This window comes from Jatropha curcas, chromosome 2 (genome assembly GCF_041381405.1).
Source record: "Jatropha curcas cultivar XTBG-Jc1 chromosome 2, XTBG_Jcur_1.0, whole genome shotgun sequence".
NCBI lineage: Eukaryota > Viridiplantae > Streptophyta > Magnoliopsida > Malpighiales > Euphorbiaceae > Jatropha > Jatropha curcas.
In genome coordinates, this window is record NC_143152.1 from 1,087,765 (window position 1) to 1,112,980 (window position 25,216).

The window sequence follows — 25,216 nt, forward strand, 5'->3', positions numbered from 1 at the left end:
GGGGGGGGGGGTTGGGCAGGGGGCGTCTAGACCTCCTGCATATCATAATTTCAGCACCATGTATGAACATAGGCTGTTTATGGTGTAATTCATACGGAAGTTTGATTTTAAAGAAGTCAAACTATATTAAGTTGAACTATAGTGACCTCTATTTTCAACTTGTCCTTTTCTCTGCTAATCTGCTTGCGGTGCACTTACTTGCATGGTCTTTGCATTTTCAGTGCTTTGAAGAAAGGTGCTGTAACACTATGGACAACTTTCAAGATGCTTTGAAACAAGTAAATGTTGAAGAGTAGTATTTGTTTTGGTAGTAATACAGCTTCTGCAATTTTGCATCTACTAAATTCTGGAGTAATTTTTCTTGTTGAATATAGGCATTGAAAAGGGTGGAAGGTTTAAGTTCACGCGAACAACTCATTGGAAGCCCTGATGGATCTGAACAACCTTACAAGCAAGATCAGTCATCGAGTATGTAGTATTTGGTCGTTCTTTAAGTTTCTTTTTCCTTCAACTATCTTCAAAGGCTAATGAAGCAACATGGGGTTGCACAAAATTAAACTTGGAATATAAAACCTCACCATTTAGATAGCTTCATCCTTATTTTTTCAATAAAAGAAGTAGATTCACATGACAACGGAGTTAAATTGGAATTGAATCTTTTTAATCGGACGGAAGCAATTTCATATTAGCCATTATATGAATTCAGCCTAGGTTTCAGTTAACACTGAATATTTTTGTACTCTAAAAACTATCACTTGATGCTACATTTTCCTGTTTGAACAGATGAACAGACATCATCACTTGCTAGCAAAACAGGAAGTGATTTCCTTAAAACCAGAAAAGGCAAGAGGAAACAAAAGCCTAAAATTTGCTCTAGTGTAAGTTATTTTGAGTTTTCCACCATATTTTTAGCTTTCTAAGTTCTATTGTTAAACCACTTAAATATTGCTGTCTATGCAAATTTTTTGCAGGAAGCTACATTTCCTCCCAAATCGGCCGGAAAAGTCCGCCGTTTCAGGATAATGCGCTACCTTGGCCTCATAGCTCCTGTAGGATCTCCTTTTTGTCTAACTGATGCAAAAACTGCCTCTTAGTACCTCTGAATTTCTTTTTTTTTTTTTATTCTTATAAATGCATGAATAAGGACCATTTATGCTTGTTAGCAGACAATTGGGTCTGCAATTTAGCTATAATTAGGTATGCACTGTAACTTGTAAGCCATCTTTTTCATTATTTTTGTATTGAAGTCGAAGATAGCCAAAAATCTGAACAGAGCAATACTATTATTATGTTTATAAGGTGGAATGCCTTTTGATATTTGACAAATTTCAATACAAAATGAAATTTATTCTTCTAGTTCATCTCCTCAATTATATGGATGTCTACTATTGTTGTTAATGGGATGGAATGATAATAAAAAATTTCAGCTTTTAGCATTTAGAAAATACAAAGCTAAAATCTTCTTATATTTAGTGTGCAGATGAAATCTTATTATCGTATGTTGATGATGGGGAACTTAGAAGAAAAATTGTGGATTCACTATTGCCCTTGGCTACTGAAGAGCTAGCATTTTTTTTCTCACCGAGAAAATAATAAAATATATATTATGTTTGATAAGCGGAAATGAAAAGTTGAAAACTAGTGTCGCCCTTTGAAGAATTTTTCATGATATTAGTGTGGTATTTTATCCAAAATTTTTGTTTGTAACTTGTTATAGAGCTTTGCTCACCCTTTAAAAATGAAGGAAAAAAATTATTATTTTATTTCATCATGGATTTTTAAATATAGCATAGGGAAAGACTTACCTATGCTCAATATGTCGATTCACTTGTACACCAAACTAATCTGACCATACATTGAGAAAATAAGATAAAACAATAAAAAATTTATTTTTTTTGATTGACTTGGTATATTGGATTACCCATAAACTAGGTGTTGACTGTGTTCCACAATTACTTTTAGTACTGATTGGTCAAAATGCTAAAACGTTATTTTTCATAGTATTCGATGACATAACATTTGAACTAGATTTTAGATGTTGAGGTTAACTTTTTACACATGTAACATTTAGCTTTCATAAAACCTACTCAAATAACGTTTCATGAAAAGTTACTTAACTTTATGAAGTTTTATCTATTAGTCTAAATGAATTTTTTGGTTTAATTTTGATTATGATTTTTTTTTAAATTAAATAAAATTAGAAATTTTATTAAGTGGAATTGTATATAAATATGAAAACTATATACATATATGAGATACAAATTAATATGTTTTTATATCTTTATATAAGACGTCTAATAATAAACCACTTATAAAAAAAAAAATACAATCTTGAAAAAACACACAAAGAAAATAATATTTGTGCCATAGGCGATTGCTTGCTCCATTTGGTAGTTATTTATGGCCATTGTTTAACTCCGTGGTCTTTCTATAAATCCAAACTGATTACCTTCAAATTTATTTCTATTGGAAAAGATATATGCATAACTATTTAAATAATAAAAAACGCTAGACAAAATCAAAATAATAATAATAATAACAACAATAATTTAAAACTAAATTTGGAAATAAAATTTTAAAATATAACAACGATAAATTTCAATAATTAAGTGACAATAACTAAAATATGCATACACGTTTGAGGATTATTTATAAAAAAATAAATAAAAAAAGAAAAAAAAATGACAACAGGTAAAAACTCCTGGGTGACGACGAAAGAAAAAAAAAAAAAAAAACTTTTTAAGTTTTTGGTTTTAGTCTACGAGGGAGAGGGATAGAAGAGCGCGGTACTTCGAGAGTGAGTTATATATATATATATATATATATATATATGATGGTCCTTGGCCCACATGATGGTCCTTGGCCCACATGTATTCTTGACAGCTCATTTTATAATATCCGAATTGTTTAAGGAAGCCCGAAAGCCTAATAAGAATCCTGATAAATAAATAATAATAATAATAGTAATAATAATAATAGATATAATTCGGAAACTTCACAAAAATTCTACGTTCTCTTGGTCCGTCGTAAATAGAGTGCAGTAAGATTGAACTCGTAACCTTCTATAGACGACAAGACCGTGTTCATTTTTATCTATTTTAGTATTTCTGTTTTAATTTTCTAATTAGCTTCACTACAGCAATAAATCCGTTTGCAGAGACGAGAAAATATGGAGCTAAACCTTAGCTGTGCTAAGAAAACCTAATAATAACAAAAAAAAAAAAAAAAAAAAGAAAAAGAAAAAGAGAAGCAAAAATTGAAGAATTGAAGTTTCATCTTCCGATCAATCATGGCTTCTTCTAGCTCTGGAAGTTCAATTCCCGCGCCAGGTAACTTCAAATTTCAATTTCACGTTCTGATCTTCAATTCACTTCTAGTTTCTCATTTGGCATCTAATTATGATTAGTTGTTTGTACGTTTTCAGAGGCAATTCAGGTTCTGGTCTCTTCTCTCGCCGATGAATCCTCCATTGTCCGTGAAGCCTCCATGTCTTCTCTTAAAGACCTCTCCTCACTGTATATTTCACTCTGTCACTGTACATTTTTGCTTTACTATCTCTAATTTTTGAATTTTGTATCTAATAAATGTTTAATTTTAGGAATCCACTTCTGGTTCTTGATTGTTGCTGCACGGTCTCAAGAGGAGGACGTCGAGTAAGTTGTTTTCTACTTATACTATTCCGATTTAATTGTTTGTTTTTTTGTTTTTTCAAACCTGAATCATGGAAATTTAGAATGTAATCTGAAGCTGTTTGTAATTTCTTATAGCAATTTGGAAATTTGGCGGGTGTATTTGAAGTAATGGCCATGGGAGTTCGAGCATTAGCTAAGCAAGATGTTGATCCTGCTTATATGGCAAAGCTTGCAAAGATTGCTACTGCTGAGATGATTTCCTCCAAGGTGCATGTTGTTTCTCTGTACTTTATGATTGCCATTTTCTTTGGTTATTGCCACATGAAACCAGTTCTTCACTTATGATGATGTAGTTGGAGTGCTTGATTTTTGTTTGTTGCTATTTAGATTGCCTAGGCTGATTTACCATAAATTATCCCGTTTCATTCATAAGTTCTTAACTTACAGTTTGTGGGTAAGCACTAATAATATTTTGGTTATTAGGTGAGTATAATCACTAATAAGCATAATTATGTTGTAAGTATGACTCTGTTTAAGTAACCTTCATGAATTATAATAATATAATTAAAAAGGCCAGTAAGTGCATAACAGGCTAAGGACAATACAGGCTGTCTCAGTTTTGATTTTATTTCATAAGAGAAGCATAAATAGCAGTTTGCTGCTCAGTGTTCTCTATTATTAAGAGATGGTTGCGGGAGATTGGGAATGGCTGATTGAACTTTAATAGCTTTTGACAGCTTGTCTTGTGGAAGATAAGTTGTTTCCTGTATCAATCATGTATTAGAATAGGTTGGATATTTTGTTCAACAATTATCATTCATTGTTGGTTTATTGTTACTTTACCATTCATGCCAACTTCACAAGCTCCACACTCCTCTCTTCTACCTCCCTCCCGTTACAAGATGCGGTTGACCTTTTTAAAATTTTTATATTATTAATATTGTCATTTCTGGAGAATTGTTTGCCCATTTGTGCTTATATGAGCAACTATAAGGCCTTCAAAGTTAATCTCGTAAGGTTTAGCAAAATGATCATCTCAGGGGTTATATTCATGTTTTATGGAACTTCGCTTCATTTATTTATTTATTTTTGGCATCTTCTCTTGTTCAATCAGTCATTCATGGAGAAACTTAAGTGAGCTGGTGTTTTCTTTCTTCTTGAGGCAGGAGCTCAATGCTGACTGGCAAAGGGCTGCAGCTGGCCTTCTTGTTTCAATAGGCTTACATTTACCTGACCTGGTAGGTTTCTTGCTATTGGTATTCTTGTTACTCCCTAGGGTGGTACTATATTGCAGAAATTCTTAAGTATAATATGTGAAACTAATACACGTCTCTTAAGGCCAATACCACCTTTTGTTTGCAATTGTTTAATAACATAAATCTAGCGTATAATTGTTGTTTTATTTGATTTGTTTAGTTACTAAACCAGCTCAAATGGCTATTTTTAGCAAGCTGAACTTGATCCATGTTCAAGTAGTTTGGATTGTTCTACAGTTCTAGTGTAATGAGATACATAATGAGTAATGAGATGTGGAAAGTAAAACATTTTCAAGTGAATCTTTACGATTGGAGATGATGTGCTTTGGGCTTTAGTTTTAGCAAAATTGAGAAAGCCATGATTGAGAATGCAGTATCATAATCTATAATCTATAATTCTATACTTATAAGTTATAACTATAATATATATATAAAAGTGGGAATGGGTGGGAGAACAATGAGATTTCAAAAACGCCTCTGCTAAGTTTATGAATTGACAAAAATATCATTAAGGATTTTAATTTGATTGTTTGAAAAAATAAAAGTAATTTAATTTTGATTGGTCATCTTAATTTCCTATTCAAATCTAAATTCTATTGGAAAAAATAAGAAATTATTTATATACTATATAAGGTATATGTTAAATATGGTAAGAATATAATATCTTTAAGGATTTTAATTTTATTAGTTGAAAAAATAAATGTAATTTAATTTTGATTGATGTATTAATTTTCTATTTAAATCTAAAGTATATTGGATAAAATAAGAAATTATATTATATACTAAATAAGGTATGTATTAAATATGGTAAAAATATAATATCTTTAACGATATTAATTTCATTGGTTGAAAAAATAAAGATAATTCAATTTTGATTGATTATATTATACTAGATAAGGTACATATTAAATATAATAAGAATATAATATGTGTAATTGTTATTTCTAATAAATATTTAATTTGATTGGTTATAATTATTTCCTGGAAGTAACTTATTCTACAAAAAATAAATGTAATTTATTATTATTTGTTAAGCAATATATTATAAGCTTTATTGTTTGATGTAGAATAGAAAATAAAACTCAGTAGAAATATATATAAAATATAAGATTAATGATATAACGCGTTATATTAGCAAACCATATAATACAGTGGAAGAATTTATTTCCCTAAAAAAATCAACTAGAAAATTTATTATATGCTCATAGACTTTAGCAAAAAGTTAAAGAAAAGTACCAAAATTATAAATGATGCTCTAAAATAATAATTAATATATTAATTATAATAGCTAATACTGATTTTTCATATTTTAATAATATAGACAGTTTATGGTATTATATTATGTACGAAAAAATTTAAGCTAATTAAATTTATTAGTTATTTTGTAGTAGTTATTTTTGTTGGCTGCTGATACTTTGTCTACTAAAATACTTCATGGCATTGGCAAACTGATTTTTGAACATAACGGAATGGAAATAAAGAATTCATATCCCCAAACTATTTTGTGATTAAGACTTAGCTATTGTTGTTGTTGTATTTGTTCTGATCACCTTGTTTGTATGTATTTCTATAGCAACTCTCATTTTCCCTTTTTCCTCATTTTGTTTTGTATTTTAGGTTTGCACACGGGTGTATTAGTTCATGCGCTACACTACTATCTTAGCTAATATTAATGGTTATATCTTCTTGTAGTTGGTGTCTGTACAACTTTCCTGTTGAGTTTTACTATTTATTATCATTACTTTGCATTTTTCTATCCAACATTTTTACTCTTTTTCTCCCTTTTATCTCATGATGTATTATACATTCTTGATCTCAGACTATTCCTTCCTCCCTCTCCCCCAAGAAAGTAAATAGTTTAATAATTCTTCCTCATCTTGATTTGACAGATGATGGAAGAGATATTTCTACATTTGTCTGGGCCTAGTTCAGCTTCACCAGCTATGGTTCAAACACTTGCAGATTTTGCTTCAGCTGATGGTTAATCAACTATCTTCCTTTCTGTTATGTGTTTTACTTAGCTCCCTGAAAAAGCTTTTGGCAGTTATGTTTGGATGATCAAACTGAAGTATCTGCTGGATGGTTTGATTTGTTGAAGCTTTGCAGTTTACTCCAAGACTGAAAGGTGTGCTTTCACGAGTTTTACCTATCCTTGGAAATGTTCGAGATGCTCATCGGCCAATATTTGCAAATGGTATGTTAAAGTTTTCTTTTGCCACTATAGTTGTATAATTTGTTTGATTTACGGAATATAATTTTTATTGATTTAATCCATTACCATCAACGCATTTAGGTTATGATTCTCCTGGTTTTTGGATTATCAGGAGAATACTGTGGATTCGACTTTTACAATTTCAGCATAAAGCATTAGGCATTCTAAAATTTTTGAACTTACATGACAAAAAATTGCTTCAAATTATGTGGGCCTGTTAGTTTGGGCTCAAGTGAACTCAGTTTATGGTGTTTGTTTTGATATTTAGTTGAAAGAATATGGAACTTGTGAAGTTTATTATGGTTAAATGAATTTTCGAACCACACTTTCAAAGTAATTCAGATTTCTCTCGTGAAAACATCAAAATTTTATTTTCTGTTTCACCTTTTAATTAAGTCATTTTATCTATTTCTCTTGATCCAATTTGAAGAGAAATTAAGCTCAAAGAAGAAAGGTTGTGATTGGTTTGTCACATTTATCAGCTTGCAATGAGTGTTCCAGTCTGCTAGAGTTTTGACTACAAATCTCTGTTGCAGTTCCTTTAGCCGAACTAGAACATATATCTCATACATTCTATTCAGTTGTTTTCATTATAGATCATTTTCAACCTTTCTACTTCTAAATGCTGAACCGCTTATGAGTTATGATACCTTCTATTCTTTTATAGCATTTAAATGCTGGTGTCAGGCTGTATGGCAATATAACATGGATTTCCCGTCGCATTCCCCTCTTGATGCTGGTGTCATGTAAGATCAAAATCCTATCTGTTACTAATTTTCTATATATCCTTACGACTTCTTGTTTGAAGAAAATGTCACTTAGTGCAGGTCTTTCCTAAATTCTGCTTTTGAGCTTTTGTTGAGAGTTTGGGCAACTTCTCGGGATCTTAAGGTATAAAAATGATTTCCCATTCTCCTGTGGCTTCTTTTCATGCCAGAGCTATTCTTCTCCCTTCCCATTCTTTTCAGCTTTACTTTGTTTGCAACAAATAGACTTACACCTTTGCGTTGGAAAAATTACACTTCGTTAATTATCTTTTATAAAATAACTTTATGTAACTGGAGCTGTTCCACTTATGATTGGTCATGTCTCTATGTTTGATAGTTATGCTACATTTATTCTGGTAGAATGCTTTAGGAGTTGAACTGACATACCTTAGCTCTACAGATCCGCACATCTTCTGTGGAAGCATTGGGTCAGATGGTTGGTCTTATCACCCGGACACAGCTAAAGGCAGCTTTACCGAGACTTGTCCCTACTGTATTGGAACTGTGAGTTCAATATTAAACCATTGTTTTTTTAAACTATGATATTTTGCTATAGCGCTGTAATTTTTTTACTACTCTTGCATCGCTATATGAAATGTCCTCATATAAAACACACATTTATAATTGGATATATCCAAATGGGCTTCTGCGATTTATTTTGAGGTTATCTTTTTTTTCTTTGCGGTGTAGGTATAAAAAGGACCAAGATATTGCCCTTCTTGCAACATGTAGTCTTCACAATCTCTTAAATGCCTCGTTACTGTCTGAAACCGGTCCACCATTGCTTGATTTTGAGGTGATATATATATATCTCTTTTATTTATGCTCCCTTTATTGAAATTGTTGTTACTTTTAAAGGTTCTTTTTTTCTTTCTTAAGGGATCATTCATTCTTTTGTATATTATGTTATAATACTTGAAAGTTCCTTAACCTTCATTATCTCTGTTTATTGTTTCCTCTTGAGTGCAATTTTATATAGTTTCGCGAGTGTGAAAATACTGTATTCTTAGAAGTGGAAGTGGACAAAGATTTATGGAATGCTCCAAAATGAAAAGGGGATAAGAATATTAATTTAGTAACTTGAGACAATCCTGAAATTCAGAATTTAAGATTGAAGTATTGATATAGGGAATATAGGTCACAAGCTTGAGTATATGTGGAAGAAAGTTGATAAAATTTATCAGAGGAATACCTTGGCTTTTGCAGTCATGAAAAGTAACCCAGTTGAAAGAGAGCTTTTACAAGGCTGAAAATTCAATCAACCATGCTGTAATCTATTGAGTTTTGGGCTGTAAAGTAACACGTCTATGAAATTGGTATGGCAAAGATGAGAATGCTTATGTGGGTGCTTGGAAATATAAGAAAGGACCAGATGTCATTGGTATGAAGGTGGAAGTTTGAAGAAAAGTTAAGAGGAGATGGGTGATTGGGTTTTTTTCCAGCCTTTTCAGCATATCCAGAATTACATGCATTATTCGAGAAAATTTAGCATATTGAGGTCAAAGGGTTAAGAAGTTGGGAGGTACACTTAAGAAGACATGCAGCAAAGTGGTCAGAAGGCTTTAGTAACATTAGACGTTTATATAGGTGACCAGACCTAAGTTGACCTTACTAGATTTTGGATTCAGGGTAGTTGAACTGAAGTCAGGTAAGTGTGTCTTGGTTTTGAGACCATGTGATGTCTTATTTAATTGCACAAGTACATACTATTGCTTAGTACTTGCGAGAATGTGGGACTTGGCATTTTGTGTGGATTTCGAGGAGTTTGTGGACATTGTAAAAAGAGGTTCTGCAATGTGAGATCATCTGACAGTCAAACTTTTTGACTTTGAAATGTCTTTTTTACATGTTCTGTTTTGGTCAATAACACATTGTTGCTACCCTTTTTACTTGATGAATAATACATTGCTGGTCTCTGAACTGCTATTTTTGCAGGATCTCACAGTTATTCTATCGACACTTCTTCCAGTCATTTGCATCAATAATGATAGCAAAGAGCATTCAGATTTTTCAGTGGGACTGAAAGTGCGTATATCTATTCTTGCACACTAGTCTTTTCTGCACGTTGTTCATTACTTGAATACGTGGAATTCCCTTCTTGTTTTCTTGATTATTTTATCTTTAGTTATTCTTGAATTTTTGTTTTGTTGCAGACCTACAATGAAGTTCAGCGTTGTTTTCTGACTGTTGGCTTGGTGTACCCTGATGATTTGTTTACATTCCTTCTGAATGTGGGTATTGGTTTCATGCTAAAAATAGTATTGAACGATTCAATTACTGCTCATCTAGGACGAACAGTTTGTTATTTCTCCGCTTTATTTTTGACTAAAATGGTTTTAGTATGTTTTATTTCTTTACTGGTTCTAATATCTGACTAATATTGTGATGCTATACACTTTTTCTGTACATTTCTGCTATCAGAAATGCCGATTGAAGGAAGAGTCTTTAACTTTTGGTGCACTATCTGTTCTAAAGCATCTCTTACCAAGGTTTCCCACTTATCTAATTGGTAATTTGAAAGCATATCACTTTGTTGTCCATGCGACTTTACTTGTTTATTTATTTTTTCATGTAGGTCATCTGAAGCTTGGCACAATAAAAGGCCTTTGCTAGTTGAAGCTGTAAAGTCCTTGCTAGATGAGCAAAATTTAGGTGTTAGAAGGGCTTTGTCAGAGGTGCATTCTGGATCACTACTGCTTATGGTTCTACAACTATTCATAACATGCCACTAGTCTATTATTCCTAATTTGTGATTCTGTTGCTTTGGTAGCAGTTGATTGTAGTTATGGCCTCACACTGCTATTTGGTTGGTTCATCTGGGGAATTGTTCATTGAGTACCTTGTACGCCATTGTGCTCTATCAGATCTTGATAGCAATGATCCTGAAAACTCCAAGGTCGGTTCTCACTTTAGTATGCTATTGTGTTTTTTTTTTAATTAAAATAAAAAATGGACGTTATAGCTGACATAATTCCTTAATGTAGATATTAGTTTGGCTTAGTTAACAAATAATTATATATTTGGGTGGATATAATGGTGTAGAAATATTTACTTCTGAAAAATCAAGACCCATACTCAATTTTATATTTTGCCAAACATATGGGGTGGGAGTATTTGTAGTTTACCTTTATGATATGTATTCAATATAGCTACAGGATAGCAGTTTGGTATTAGCCTATCTCTCTCTATATATATCTTTTCTTTTTGTTCTTTTTCCCTCAGGTGAAGTCAGGGAGGTTTTGTCCAATAGAGTTGAGAGCAATCTGTGAAAAAGGCCTTCTTTTGATAACTATTACAATTCCAGAAATGGAGGTACTCAATATTTTCTTTTCTATTTTCATCACATACTGGTGCAGATTTCTCTCCACGTTGGACATTGCTGGAGTTTGCTTTGCAGTCCTATGGCTCGTTCATTCATTCATAACTTCCATGTTTTATCCTTTCTCATTTTCATGCAGCATGTTCTTTGGCCATTTCTGTTGAATATGATTATTCCTCGGATTTATACTGGTGCTGTTGCAACGGTATGTCCTTAATCATCTACATTTCTCTAACTTATCATGCACTGAAATGGTAGGAGTGCTCTTATTTTATTGTTTCTTCTAGTTCTTTAGTTTTTATACTTCTTTTGATTGAATTCAGTCCTGGCTTATCCTTGTTGGCTCGTTCTGGGTGTTTGAATTTGTGTGCTCATTTTGTTTCAAAATTGACGTGGGATTTTGCAATTCTTACAACATATACTGGTATAACAGGTCTGCAGATGCATCTCAGAATTATGCAGACATAGATCTTCTACTATTAGTGGTATGCTCAGTGAGTTCAAAGCTCGTGCTGATAGTCCAAGTCCTGAGGTTGATCTTCGCTATTTGTAGCTTTACTTCCAGTTATCTGAATATGAATGCCAATAGTCTTTTTGGTGTATACCTGTTCAGGAGCTGTTTGCCCGTCTGCTGGTGCTTTTGCATGATCCATTGGCGAGAGAACAGCTGGCAACTCAGATTTTGATGGTATATGCTTTTCTTATCCTTGATTAGAATGGATTATGTAACCAAGGGATGCAGAATTAAATTCTTTGCTGTAATAATATAATATTGGATAAATAAATTCTTCAGAATTGTTAGATTTGTGATTGGTTGGTTATGGCCTAATAAACAACGATGCCCTGAATTTGCAACTTGTTGCAGTTGCATTGTACTTTTAATTTTTTGACAAGCATACCCTAAATAGAACTTAGAGATCAATTACACCCCATAATTGAAATTGAGGGGAAAAAAATTATAATTGATTAATCATTTTAGGGTGCAAAAATCCCCTGAACTTTTCATGTTGTTGCAATTGCCCCCTATTTCAAAAATAGGATGGTGCAATTGCACCCTATTTCAACAATAGGATGTTGCAATTGCAATTAGTTGCAAAGTTCAGGCTATTGTTGCTTATTAGGTTGGTTGGTTACTCAACAGATCTCTCTAAAAACATTGTTAAGGTTTCTTTTTTGTGTAATCTTCACTCCTTACATAGCAAAGAAAAAAGTTGTGTTACCAATACAAATTTAAAAGATTAAAATTGCAATGGTAACGGAATCCAAAAATAACAAAAGGGAAAAAAATTTCAAATGGTTTTGCTATTTAAGCTAACAAAGCCAATTCCTTGCTTATTTTGATATTTCTGTATAAAGAATAACATGCTTGACCTGCTTTTGTGCCTGCAGGTTCTTTGTTATCTGGCACCGCTTTTTCCAAGGAATATTAACTTGTTTTGGCAAGATGAGGTATGCTGTTATGAAAGTCCTTGTTTAGCTTAAGTCCAAAGCTACTTTTATGATAAAAAATGAAATGATATTTGAGAAACTACTTTCCACAAAAAAAAAAAAAAAAAAAAATCTTGAGAAACAAATAAGCATTTTGGATTAGTGTGCCCCAGCTTTTGTGTGTGTGTGTGTGTGTGTGTTTGTGTTTGTGGTACTTAACAACAGTGAATATTTGAAACACTTGGATGAAACTGACTAAAGGATCGTGCAAATTTTATGCCTGGGATGTTCCTATCTAAACACCACTACATCACACATAATGTGCTACATTATTCTATATTGTTGGACATCTCTTACTGAGTTGTCAAAAGGGTTAATGAAGCAATTCATTTTTTCAATTGGTCTCTTCTGTACTTTGAAACACAAGTGAAAAAATAATTTTTTTTTTTTTTTTTTCTGTTGAATCTAATTGTTTTCTCTATTTGGTAAGCTCTAGATTCCTAAAATGAAGGCATATGTTAGTGACACAGAAGACTTAAAGCAGGATCCTTCATACCAAGAAACCTGGGATGACATGATAATCAATGTAAGATTCCTTACTCTATAACGCACGTTTTTTTTCTTGTTTATCAGGACTGCTTTATCATATAGGGAGGAACATGTTTTGCTTTAGTTTCCTTTTACGTGGTGAAAGTAAAAATGACAACAAAAACCAGAAGATGTAGTGACTGTGACTAACATGTCTCTTCTTTCCGGGTGGCAGTTCCTTGCAGAATCCTTGGATGTGATTCAAGACACTGATTGGGTGATCTCTCTTGGAAATGCTTTCACAAACCAATATGATCTCTATACAACAGATGATGAACATGCTGCACTTCTTCATCGGTATCACTGTTTTAAATATGCTGTTTGATGCTCTAAAATGGCAACAGAATATTTTTTCTTTTCTTCACTCATTTGCATTGACCTTTTAGGAAATTGCAACTTCATATACTTATAAAATTTGTGAATGTTTGTTGAACTGTTTAGCTACCTATGGTTCTGGTAGTACTTTTACCAATTCCAGTCTAGTTGATGCAACTTAAACAGTAATTGTAATGTTATCTCCTCTTCCTTCTGGTTCTTTTACTTGATAAATGCCAAAACTTATCATGTGCCAGGTTACCTTTTATTGATGCTGTAGGTAAGATCATTCTGCTTGATTGAAGACTGTTGCTTTAGCTTTTTCTTTTTCTGTTTTGGTTGAATTTGAGTTTTTCAGTATAGGAGCATAATTTACCTCCCATTCCTTTTGCTTCTTGTATTTTTGAACACCACTCAAAATCTTACTCTATGTAGTACAGAAAAATTCAACAAGCCGGACAAATTTGTAATGCTAGCACAATATTGGATACTTCCAAAACATACATCGGGTCCTGAAATCTGTGGAACTAAAAATCAATGCTGTTCAGGTCAAAAAGTGAATTAGATGCTTTTCTGAATTGGACTACAACTCTTTTATGGTACCATATAAGTAAAGAGATCCTTCCTGGTGAATGCTGTCCTCTATTTTGATGTAGAAATTAGAGTTGCTTCTTGGGAAGAAATATTCTATTGTAACTACCAACAAAGACTTGACGTGCCTTTTGTGAATGTTTTTGTTTGTTGGATCCATGTATTGGTTTCTTGGGTGGTATTTAATTTGAGGTGTTAACTTGAAATTATGGCTGTTAGATAATGCAATTGCTTGCTTGTTGCTGCTCCATAATCTTCCTAAAGATGGCATTTTTGTTAAATGAAAAATCTTGAATTGTTTACGATCTATTTACCGTACCAATCCTTTGTGCTGCAGGTGCCTTGGTATGCTTCTACAGAAAGTTGATAACAGGGCTTATGTCCAAAGTAAGATTGATTGGATGTATAAACATTCTAATATTGCTATTCCTGCCAATAGGCTTGGTTTAGCAAAAGCCATGGGATTGGTACGTTTGATGTTGGCATTTCTCCACAATCTTTGTTCCCAGCATGAGAAACAATAAAAGAAAAAGAAATGCAAATTGTTTTGCCTTGTTTGTAACTTATAGCTTTCTTTTGTTCCAGGTTGCAGCATCCCACTTGGACACAGTGCTGGAAAAGCTGAAAGACATTCTAGCTAATGTCGGGCAAAGTATTTTTCAAAGGTTAATATGACTTTTTAAGGATATGTATGAACATCCTCCCCTAAAAAACCACCCCACCCCAACCACCGTCTGTGATTTATAGTTCAATATTTATCCCTTCTACTTTTTGGTTCTATCCATGATAATCTCTCTATGGGTTCCCTTGCTTGATATCTCTTCCGCTTATGGTGAATTCTAAAAAAGTTGGGATCTTTGATGCTTTCTTAGTTATTAAATATTCAATTTTTGGCGATGTCATGAACAATGTTCATTCAGAATTTCAAAGGCCAAATGATAAAAAAACCCTCAACTTGGACTGATTTTATAAATGATAGCTTGTACTTTATTTTTCATAACAATTGTGGCCTACATATAATTGTCATCTAGATTCAGCTGAAGTAACTATTAGAATTGATAGTGTGGGCCTCCACTATGACATGTAGTGCTGATTGGGAGATCTACTAACAATTATGCAAAAAAACTCAACTCTTTTGTAGTCAAATTTTAACATTGATTGCAACATGAGCAGCTTAGCTAATTAGTATCTTGAGCATAGTAACTCTTTAGAAGTAGGCATTGGTTTGATAATTCAGAAAATGCTTCTTGTAGAAAAGATGGAAATAATGGGGGTGAGCATGCTGTTGGTTCAATTGAAACCGGACCAATATAAACCGAAAAAATCAATTTTTCTACATATATAAAAAAAAGAAACCATACAGAACTGAACTGAACCAGTTTGATAGTTTTGGTTAATTTTATTTTTGGGTTAAATCAGTTTTTTTTTTTATTATTATTTTTTTTCAGGTCTTATATAACAAAACTGAACTAAACTGAACTAAGCAAATGTGAATATAAAGAAATGAGATTGAATTTTTCCTCCCAGATTGGATACTTTTGACATTGTTGCTCCTCAATATTTTCTTATAAAAGCAGGGAGATGAAATATTGTGAAGTTTTTTATGTTGCATTTTATCAAGTGTTAAGAGATGATGATGAGTGATTTATGACTTCAATTTTGCAGATTGTTGTCTTTTTTCTCTGATAGCTATAAAACAGAAGAGTCTGATGATATACATGCTGCATTGGCTCTGATGTATGGATATGCTGCAAGATATGCTCCATCAACAGTTATTGAAGCAAGAATAGATGCACTTGTTGTATGTTTGTTTTTCTCTCTTTATTACTTTGGATCTCTTTCTTGCTCCTTTTCTGAAACGTGCTAATCTATCTTTCTTCTTGAGATACAATTCTAGAGCAGATGGAATTGATTGGTTAATCACATTATTATTTCATTTAATAATTTATCCAAGCTAGAGTCGTCTCTCATATAACATGGCTTTTACTCAAAATTCTACATGAATCAATGAGATTGGTATAGAATTCTGTTTGCTCAATTTAATGTAACTCAATATTTCAATCATAAGATAAATGAATAAAAGGTTTTCTAGAACATTTATTTGATCTGATTCTCCTTAGGTAAGAATGTTAATGGCTTTGGAGGAGATTGGTGAACAAGAGTTGGAGACTAAAATAGATATTGTTTGCTGGTTACCGTAATGATTTTATGCATTTCTTGGGTTTTGTTATTTTTTTCAACATGCAATAAAGATTTGTTTTTGGGGAAACTTTTAAAAGTTTACTCTTGGCAATTTTCTTATGAAAATGGGAATCTTTCAAGCAAACATTTCACTGGAACTTCCTTGTTTGCATAAGTTTTCCTGTGCTGCCTTCGTATCTTGTTTCTGTTCTCTAATAATCTTTTCATGCTTGGATATTGAACTTCCAACTATTTGAAGATGCCAACTAATTTCGAGGAGCAAAATATTCTAACAACTCTACAATGACTTTATAAATGTCGAAAATTTGCGGACATTATATGATGCTATATTATCATGGTTGTGGTCTCTCGTCTCTCTTTTAAGCTTTGATACGTGCATACGTGTGTTGCCATTTTTGCTCTTTTACCAGTTATGTGACATTTTTCTATATGCTCGAAAGGCCAACTCTTTATTGTTCTGGCTTTCAGGGGACTAATATGCTCTCACGGCTTCTTCATGTACGCCACCCTACAGCCAAGCAGGCTGTAATAACTGCTATCGACTTACTAGGTTTGTGCTTTTGCAATTGATTAAAGCTGGTTGTAAAATTTCTCACTTTCAGCACCACATGTTGCATCACTATATTTTATTCAGTACAAATATATAAACATTTCCCCCCTTTTCTCCAGTTTCTGAAGCTTGCAATTTTAGGTCTGTATTTTCACTTTCTAATTTTAGATTAGTCAATGGTAAAAATTTTTACTTACATTGGTGCAAGATTAGTCTCACTAATCTTATGCTGCTTCCTCTTGTGAATTGGCTTGTTTTATGTTTTGCTGGTTAGTATCCTGCAAAGTCTAGAGAAATAATGTAATACTGTAGTGGCAGATGGGTCCAAGTTACCTGTAAGGGTATGAAAGGGGTTATGTTTACCTATGGCTCATTTTTAAACTACTCTTTGCAAATTGTTTGTACAGACAGCTCTAAGAACATCAATGGCGATGCTCATCCTTGTTCATGTCTCGGTTAAGACAGTATTTTTCTTTATTTTTTTTATCTTTCTTCAGGAAATAAAAGTGCGTGCTATGGATTCAAATTATTTTTTTTCCCCTCACAATCACATCCCTCTCTCTCAGAGATCTGAGAAAGTCTAGTGAGTGTAGCCAGAATGTTAAATGAATAAGTGAAGGGTGATGTTAAACGATATTGAGGTGTGTTATCTGTTAAGGACAACAACAAAAAGAATATGTGAGGTGCAGTTTTCTTTATATTAATGAGGTTCTGGCTCCTGCTACTGTAAGCTAACTGGAAAAAGTTGTTGCTTCTTTCCCTTATTGAAAATGCACAGAGAGGCTAATCTTTGAAGGGTTTGATAGGATGTGCTTGGCTTTGCTTTTTCATTCGGGCAACTGCTCCTTTTCATTTGTACCTTTATTGCTTTTAGCTAGAAAACACACACTAGTGATGCAACCAGCAAATCAATTAGAAATTTCTTTGCCAAGTAGTTAGACTATGTGCCATATATGTTTTCACCAATAGCTTCACCTAGTTAAAGTTTCAATCTTGTTGGAAAGTTCTTTGCAGAGAAATCAGATCACATGCGTTTGTCTTTATCAGTGTATTCATCTAGTTACAGTTTCAACTCTCTACTTTATAAAACATTTTAGATTACTTGTCTATGCCTTAAATGCTTAAGTAGCATGAATAGGAGTTTTGTTCAGAGAAAGTGATCAAAATCTGAGTAGTTGTTGGGAGAAGAAAAGGAAGTGGAACTGTCTTTTGATGCCTTCATTTACCAAAAACACATATTTGCTTTGGTACGTGTTTACTGGCTATTTTTCTGGAGAAAGTTAAAGTCAGACACAGGTTGTTCTACATTGTTGTTTACCATGCATCTTGCATGTATTCCATCCTTTTAGTATGATTCATGTTCCTTTTTTTTTTTTTTTTTTTTTTTTTTTTTTTTTTTACAAGTGTAAAATTGTTTGTTATGATACAGAATATCTTAAGTTGCAACAATGGATTTATCATATGATATGATATGCAATCTTGTGAAGATTATAGCATTATAATGTTGCTGACACAGGTCGGGCTGTCATTAATGCTGCTGAAAACGGTGCATCATTTCCACTGAAAAGAAGAGACCAGTTGCTTGATTATATATTAACTTTGATGGGCAGAGATGATAATGATGGTCTTGGTGATTCCAGTCTTGAACTTCTGCATACCCAGGTCTTTGGAAGAACTGTTTTGGAGTTGCAAAGTTAATGTCTATTATACCATTCCTTATTAGAATTTTTCTTTGACTGCTTTGCTTCTCTTGGCTTTTGCTACAGGCACTTGCTTTAAGTGCATGCACTACCTTGGTCTCTGTGGAGCCAAAGCTGACTATTGAAACTAGAAATCATGTTATGAAGGTAAATTCATGGCTGATGGTGATTGTGTATGATTAATATATTTTATGTTCCATGATCAGTTGTATTAGTCTTGTGAGTTCTGTTTTTTTTTTTTTAATTTTTTTTTTAATTTTTTTAAACAGGCAACGTTAGGGTTCTTTGCTTTGCCAAATGAACCAGTGGAAGTTGTAAATCCGCTCATAGACAACCTTATAACTCTCTTATGTGCAATTCTTCTTACAAGGTATTGTTAAATCACCATTGTTTGAGCTTTTCTTCATTAGTATTCTATGGAACTTTTTTTTACCTTTTTTTCTCTCCAATGAGCATGCTTCAATTGCATTTCATTCCAAAACTAGCCTGATTTCTATGTCACTGGATGTTGTCAAATTTTTACTCCACAGTCCACACAAAACCTCCATGTTAATTAGGGGCTTATGCAAGTGATGGCATATTTTCTTCTGAACAATTGGAAGCAGAACGTCACTGCTCAGATTTGGAGATGGGAATGATTGTTATTAGAAGATATTGCATTCATAAAACTAACTTTCTTATAATGTTTATTTCATTCGGGCATGTGTTTAATTAAATGTGATAGTTTATGTGATGCACATTCATTGGATTAGAATTTGTCGTATTCCTACTCAAACTAGCATTTTGTATAATAATTAGTGGAGAGGATGGAAGAAGTCGAGCAGAGCAGTTACTGCATATTTTGAGACAAATAGATCAGTATGTTTCTTCATCAGTGGAGTGTCAGAGGAGAAGAGGTTGTCTTGCAGCACATGAGATGCTTCTCAAGTTCCGGATGCTTTGTGTCAGTGGATACTGTGCACTTGGTTGCCATGGAAGTTGCACACACAGCAAGCAAATTGATCGCACTCTGCATGGCAATTTTGCCAACTTACCATGTAATTCTATTTCCCAGGAGAGATTAACATCTGCTATCTTTTACTTGATTTACAACATTTCCTTTGTGTGACTACCAGCGGCATTTGTATTGCCAAGTCGAGAATCCCTTTGTTTGGGAGAGAGAGTCATTATGTATCTTCCACGCTGTGCAGACACTAATTCTGAAGTTAGAAAAGTCTCTGCTCAGGTGCGGAATGAATAGTAGTAGATGTTTGTAATGTTGGTTAATACAATCTGGTGAAACACTGATAACGTTTTGAAGGTTTTTGAGTCTGTAGACTTTTCCATATTTGCTTAATAATAGATTGAGCACTTGGTATTTTCTTTTTCAGATTCTTGATCAACTCTTCAGCATCTCTCTTTCACTTCCGAAGCCTTTAGGTTCTAGTTCCAGTGTCGATATAGAATTGGCATACAGTGCTTTATCCTCCCTTGAAGATGTTATAGCCATCTTGAGAAGTGTAAGTTGTATCTGGTCATTCTGTTTTTACATTGCCTCTCTCATTGAAGTGTGAAAATGAATGTGTTATACACAATTTTTCATTTGCCTCTTATTGCAACTTCAGGATGCTTCCATTGATCCATCTGAGGTTTTCAACAGAATTGTGTCATCTGTCTGTATCTTATTGACGAAGAATGAGGTAGAATTTTATTTTCTGGAAGAGTTCAAAAGTTCAAATTATTTTATGGTTTGTTGAAGCGTCATTTTATTTTTTAGTGTTTCTTGCAGCTTGTAGGCACCCTGCAAGGTTGCACAGCAGCTATATGTGATAAGATCAAGCAGTCAGCTGAAGGGGCCATCCAAGCTGTTATTGAGTTTGTTTCAAAGAGGGGGATGGAGTTGAGTGAAACTGATGTTTCAAGGTCTTTTACATAATAAATGAATTTCGACTTGATTCTGTTTCTACATTTGGGTTTTTATCTCGCTCTTTATTTTCCAATTGCTTCCAACCTCTTTTTTCTTTTCCCATCCTTCATGATTAGTTGAGAAATGTCTATGATAGGGAACATAAGAACCCAATCCATAGAATGGAAAATCCATGTTGTGAAAGGGACATGCAATTATTACATTCATGTGCATCATAAAAAATGTACTAACTTTAACATTTTTCCAGAATTGCACCACTTGTATGATTTATATTTAATATCTAACTTTCATTCTGATCGTGAGTTCGGTTACCCGGTTCGTCCTTCTCATCTTTCTATAATGGACGCTGTAAATTTGGAAAAAGTATCAAGTAGGATTGTGGACGATGACAAATATTCTGCATGGATTGTGGACAATTAGATTGAGACAGAGTACACCTGCATCTGATAAAGCGTTCCTTTTCTTTTCATTTTTTGAATAATTTTCTTTGGTCTTTAGGATCTGAACTATTTTCTCTATTTACTTCATCTAATTTCATTATTGTGTTAACTTCACATGTCCTTACTTCATATATCATTACTTTGTATGGTCCGTGGGCTTAATGTTTCTTATTGTCTGTATAACACCTACATCTGCAGGATAACCCAATCATTGGTCTCGGCTGTGGTTCATGTAACTGAGAAGCATTTGCGGTTGGAGACTCTTGGAGCTGTATCTTTTTTTTTTGGATTTCATCTTAGTCTATTTAGTGGTGTTAGTTTTTTATTGTTTGCTTCTCATTTGTTGGTTCTGGCTCCTTGATTATCAAAAGATTTCTTCTCTAGCCGAAAATACTAGATCAAAAATTGTCTTTGATGAAGTATTGGCTACTGCTGCAAGGGATATAGTCACAAAGGATATTTCTAGACTACGAGGTGGCTGGCCAATGCAGGAAGCATTTTACGTGAGATTTTACTTTAAGCCACAAGACTAATGTTTTCTCATTATGAGGATTTTATTTATTTTTAATCTATTTTATTTTAAAGGTTCTGTGCTTTAAGACCATTATTCTTCTTCTAAATCAATTTCAAAACTAAAATTTGATTAGTCACTATGGTAAATTCCTTATTTGGAATCTTTTGTAGGCATTTTCTCAACATCCAGTGCTTTCTTTTCAATTCCTGGAGCACCTGATATCTGTCCTTAATCTGACTCCTGTTATTAAGGGTGATTTAGACAGCTCTAGTCATTTTGCTGATGGTCAGATAGGGGATGACATTCTGCAAGCTGCTATGTTTGCTCTCACTGCCTTCTTCAGGTTTGTTTATGGTTGCATTTGTTAGACTTAGCTTCTTTTTATGGTCACCACTTACCTATACAGTCTTTTCTGTAAATACAGAGGTGGTGGAAAAGTTGGAAAGAAAGCCGTTGAGCAAAGCTATGCTTCTGTTCTTGCTGCACTTATACTTCAATTTGGAAGTTGTCATGGTCTAGCTAGTTCTGGTCAGCATGAGCTATTACGGTCAGTGTAATTGATTTATGTCTTTATATTTTCTGGAAAATAAATCTACCATGTACTGTTTGAGTGTCAAAATCAGCGTGGATGTGCATGAAAAATGTTATCCTTTTTTCTGCAGAGCTCTTCTGACTGCATTTCAAGCCTTCTGTGAATGTGTGGGAGATCTTGAAATGGGAAAGGTATGCAAAAGTTTAGACCCTGTTACCAATTTTCACCTGTAGATGAGGATTTCAGATCATTGATTGTATATTGCATGTAGATTTTGGCTAGAGATGGAGAGCAAAACGAAAAGGAGAAGTGGATCAATCTTATTGGAGATTTAGCAGGAAGCATTTCTATAAAGAGACCAAAAGAGGTTTTCATATTTGAAATTCTCATCTTAAGCATTTCTTCTTTCCATTTCTTTTTGCTTTTTCATCATTTTTTTTTTGTTCCTTTTACTTGCTCTAAGAAATACTAAATCTCTATAGATGAAAACTTCAAAAGGTTATATATAAGAGAACTAGGACCGGGTCCAACAAAGTATCAAACAATGACCAGGTGAAAACTTCAAAAGGTGGAAAAGGAAAAAGATTATCAATTTTCTCGAACACATCTTAAGCAACTATCATGTGGAACATAACATGTACCTTGGCTGAAAACATATATGTTCTCAAATACAAAGGTTCAGGGGAATATTCTATAGATTCTATACATACCAGTATTACTGGGACAAAGCATTTTGAAGGAAGATATAAATAAGAGATAAAAGTAGGTTTAAATAAAAAATAACTTGTCCTTGGTCCTTCATGAGGTTATTCTTCTTCTTCTTATTCATCCCTTTTTTTTATTTTTTTTAAGGAAATATACGAGCATCATTAAAGGTTATTCTAGTTTTAAGAAAAGTTAATATGTGATACTTTTGGCATGGATTTCTAGCTGTCATCTAAATTGCTTTGACAGGGTGGCATTATCAAATTACTACACTTGTTGTAGTTTTGGGAAAACATTTGAAATCTCACTGAAGTTTGTACTCTTGGTTGATCAGGTCCAAACTATTTCTCTAATTTTAACTAAATCCTTAGACCGACACCAAAAGTTTCAAAGGGAAGCAGCAGCTGCAGCATTGTCAGAATTTGTTCGCTACAGGTCATATTATATCCTGGACATTTACTTTAGTGTCATATATCTAGCTTTGTGCTACTGTTGCTTCGATATTGTGTGTTTCTGTTGGGTTTATTTTATTAATTGTTCAATGTCACTAAGGAAAGTGATATTCCCCTGGTAAAACAAGCATGATGTACTAGGATTGTCAATTAGTTAAGAAGATACTATTAATGCGATACATTTTTTTTATTGAAAAACTTTGGGAAGAAACTAGACCATTAGTTTTAACCTATATTCAGTTTTTGCAACCTTGGAAGGGTTTTAGTTTCTTGTTATCCCTCTTTGTGAAATCACACAAATCTCTCTCTCCTGCCCTAACTTTTGAATCTTAGTGTTAATGATTTGGTAGAGTGCATATGTGCTAGTTGAAATTCTACACTGAGATTTGGTATGAAAGTTTTAGTAAATGAATTTTTACCATCCATCTTTTTGCATGATTTTTCACCATGAATTTTTTTATTGGTATTGAACTTGAGGTTTGGAGTTCCTAAAGGAGATATCAATTTCCATCAAATTGGCCTTTTAGATCTGTGGATATTTGGTTGCAAACAGCTTCTGGTCTTCTAAGGGAACTGAAAAAATAATGCATAAAAGCTGTATCCTTTTATTTCCTTTTCTAATGAATGCTTGTCTTCCATGCTGTAGTCTCTATTTTTTTTTCTCTCTCTCCTTTTCAATAGAATTTCTTTTTTTATCAAGAAAATAAATAAGTAAGAAAAAACTGTTGTCTTGTTGTTGTCAAACCTGTGGTTTCACTTATGCATTCTTGGTGATGGTGTCTTGCTTGTGCTATGACAATAGAGATGGTTCTTAAGCAAATATGGATTACTTTTTTCCTGATTCTTGAATGTGGTTGTTTTCCATTCACCTTTGATTTTCAGTTCTATAACTAAACTGCGTTTGAAAAAAGGTGGTCTTGCATGTAATGTAAAGTTCAGTAACTCTTGTGTCTTCTCCCTTGTCAAAAGTCAACCTAATTCCTGAACACCAGCCTCCAAATGCGCAAAAAAGAAAAGAATGAATGACCCTCATTTTTGTTTTTGTTTTTTTCTTTTTGGTTGGAATTTTATGCTTTTTGTAGCAGCACACAAATTTTTTGATTGAAGCAATTTATTGTTTTTCTTTCCAAAACAAATATAGGCCAATCCAAACTTTGTTAATTCTTTGTTCTTTGGTCATCAAAACTCTGATTCTCTTTTGGATCACTTAATTATACTAATCTAATTTTTCATTTAAGGGTTTATATCTTACATCTTACTGTTAAATGTTGCATTCTCATATTTTATCTATGATGCAGTGGTGGATTTAGTTCTCTATTGGAGGAGATGGTGGAAGCATTATGTCGACATGTATCAGATGAGTCTCCAACTGTTAGAAGCCTATGTTTAAGAGGGCTAGTACAGGTAAAAATATATTAATATTGATGAAAACTCCAAATATGTCTTTTTGTTGGTTTTCCGATGAGGACAACTGAGATGAAGTCTGGGGCCCCTCCACATTTTTTTCATCCTTTTACTACCTCATTAAGTCTTCAACTACCCCTTCAATTTTTTTTTTTCCATTCCGAAAATAATTTTCATTTACCTCCTCCTTCCACTCCGCTTTCTCCATTTAAATTCTTTTACCCTTATTTTTTTTCCCCTTTACCACCCTTTTAATTTTCATTTTAGCCCCTCTTCCCACATAGCATTGATTTTGGCTCTAGTATTTAATCTGTTTTTGATTTCTATTTTAACTTAATAGTTTATTTTGTAATTTCTTTTTACTTGTTAAATTAGTTGTTTAATATGGTTAATTAAAAATTAAATTATTGATGTCGGACAAAGTTATACTTTATTTTATTTTATTTTTTTGATGGGTTGTATAAGATTATAATGGTTTATATTTAAGCTTTCATAATTATTTAAACATTTGAACAAAAAAAAAAAAAAAGTAATAATATTTTTCATTGTTTTTTTTACTTGAAAGAGCTAACATGGCTGTTGCTTACTTCAGCAGACTTTCTAATCATATTTTTTTGATATTTTTATTTTGGACTTGACAGATACCATCTATTCATATTTATCAATACACACCTCAAACTCTAGGTGTAATAGTAGCATTGCT

The 25,216-nt window shown here is 33.0% G+C and overlaps 3 protein-coding genes across 14 annotated transcripts in view; 2 read left to right on the forward strand and 1 right to left on the reverse strand.

Moving 5' to 3' along the window:
• Positions 1-25,216, reverse strand: part of NODGS (nodulin/glutamine synthase-like protein) — a 33,821-nt gene that overhangs the window by 2,477 nt on the left and 6,128 nt on the right. The window lies entirely within an intron of this gene.
• LOC105642299 (uncharacterized) lies at positions 222-1,356 on the forward strand (the record flags this gene model as incomplete). Its single annotated transcript, XM_089718294.1, is given in 4 exon segments — positions 222-278; positions 375-468; positions 784-878; positions 972-1,356. Coding segments are annotated over 4 exon segments (369 nt in total), but the record flags the coding sequence as incomplete, so codon positions are not given.
• LOC105642301 (ARM repeat superfamily protein) overlaps positions 2,990-25,216 on the forward strand; it is a 44,374-nt gene continuing 22,147 nt past the window's right edge. For 4 of the 10 annotated variants that reach the window (XM_089717405.1, XM_089717406.1, XM_089717409.1 and 1 more), the window contains exons 1-43: positions 2,992-3,329; positions 3,425-3,515; positions 3,599-3,653; positions 3,768-3,899; positions 4,799-4,870; positions 6,778-6,868; positions 6,987-7,082; positions 7,768-7,846; positions 7,928-7,991; positions 8,268-8,371; positions 8,558-8,663; positions 9,803-9,892; positions 10,021-10,098; positions 10,289-10,356; positions 10,443-10,542; positions 10,641-10,763; positions 11,090-11,179; positions 11,326-11,391; positions 11,620-11,718; positions 11,800-11,874; positions 12,576-12,635; positions 13,111-13,200; positions 13,378-13,499; positions 14,446-14,575; positions 14,694-14,773; positions 15,774-15,909; positions 16,779-16,860; positions 18,377-18,522; positions 18,627-18,707; positions 18,830-18,930; positions 19,359-19,597; positions 19,676-19,785; positions 19,931-20,059; positions 20,165-20,239; positions 20,317-20,462; positions 21,105-21,177; positions 21,278-21,409; positions 21,591-21,763; positions 21,845-21,967; positions 22,083-22,143; positions 22,224-22,319; positions 22,992-23,092; positions 24,408-24,513. In XM_089717405.1, coding sequence (XP_089573531.1) covers positions 3,290-3,329; positions 3,425-3,515; positions 3,599-3,653; positions 3,768-3,899; positions 4,799-4,870; positions 6,778-6,868; positions 6,987-7,082; positions 7,768-7,846; positions 7,928-7,991; positions 8,268-8,371; positions 8,558-8,663; positions 9,803-9,892; positions 10,021-10,098; positions 10,289-10,356; positions 10,443-10,542; positions 10,641-10,763; positions 11,090-11,179; positions 11,326-11,391; positions 11,620-11,718; positions 11,800-11,874; positions 12,576-12,635; positions 13,111-13,200; positions 13,378-13,499; positions 14,446-14,575; positions 14,694-14,773; positions 15,774-15,909; positions 16,779-16,860; positions 18,377-18,522; positions 18,627-18,707; positions 18,830-18,930; positions 19,359-19,597; positions 19,676-19,785; positions 19,931-20,059; positions 20,165-20,239; positions 20,317-20,462; positions 21,105-21,177; positions 21,278-21,409; positions 21,591-21,763; positions 21,845-21,967; positions 22,083-22,143; positions 22,224-22,319; positions 22,992-23,092; positions 24,408-24,513 — 4,311 coding nt within the window. In that variant the 5' untranslated portion in view covers positions 2,992-3,289. Of the gene's footprint in view, positions 3,330-3,424; positions 3,516-3,598; positions 3,654-3,767; positions 3,900-4,746; positions 4,871-6,777; positions 6,869-6,986; positions 7,083-7,767; positions 7,847-7,927; positions 7,992-8,267; positions 8,372-8,557; positions 8,664-9,802; positions 9,893-10,020; positions 10,099-10,288; positions 10,357-10,442; positions 10,543-10,640; positions 10,764-11,089; positions 11,180-11,325; positions 11,392-11,619; positions 11,719-11,799; positions 11,875-12,575; positions 12,636-13,110; positions 13,201-13,377; positions 13,500-14,445; positions 14,576-14,693; positions 14,774-15,773; positions 15,910-16,778; positions 16,861-18,376; positions 18,523-18,626; positions 18,708-18,829; positions 18,931-19,358; positions 19,598-19,675; positions 19,786-19,930; positions 20,060-20,164; positions 20,240-20,316; positions 20,463-21,104; positions 21,178-21,277; positions 21,410-21,590; positions 21,764-21,844; positions 21,968-22,082; positions 22,144-22,223; positions 22,320-22,991; positions 23,093-24,407; positions 24,514-25,216 lie in introns of those variants that run through there. The other 6 variants (XR_016319408.1, XM_089717408.1, XM_089717411.1 and 3 more) reach the window with 6 other exon arrangements.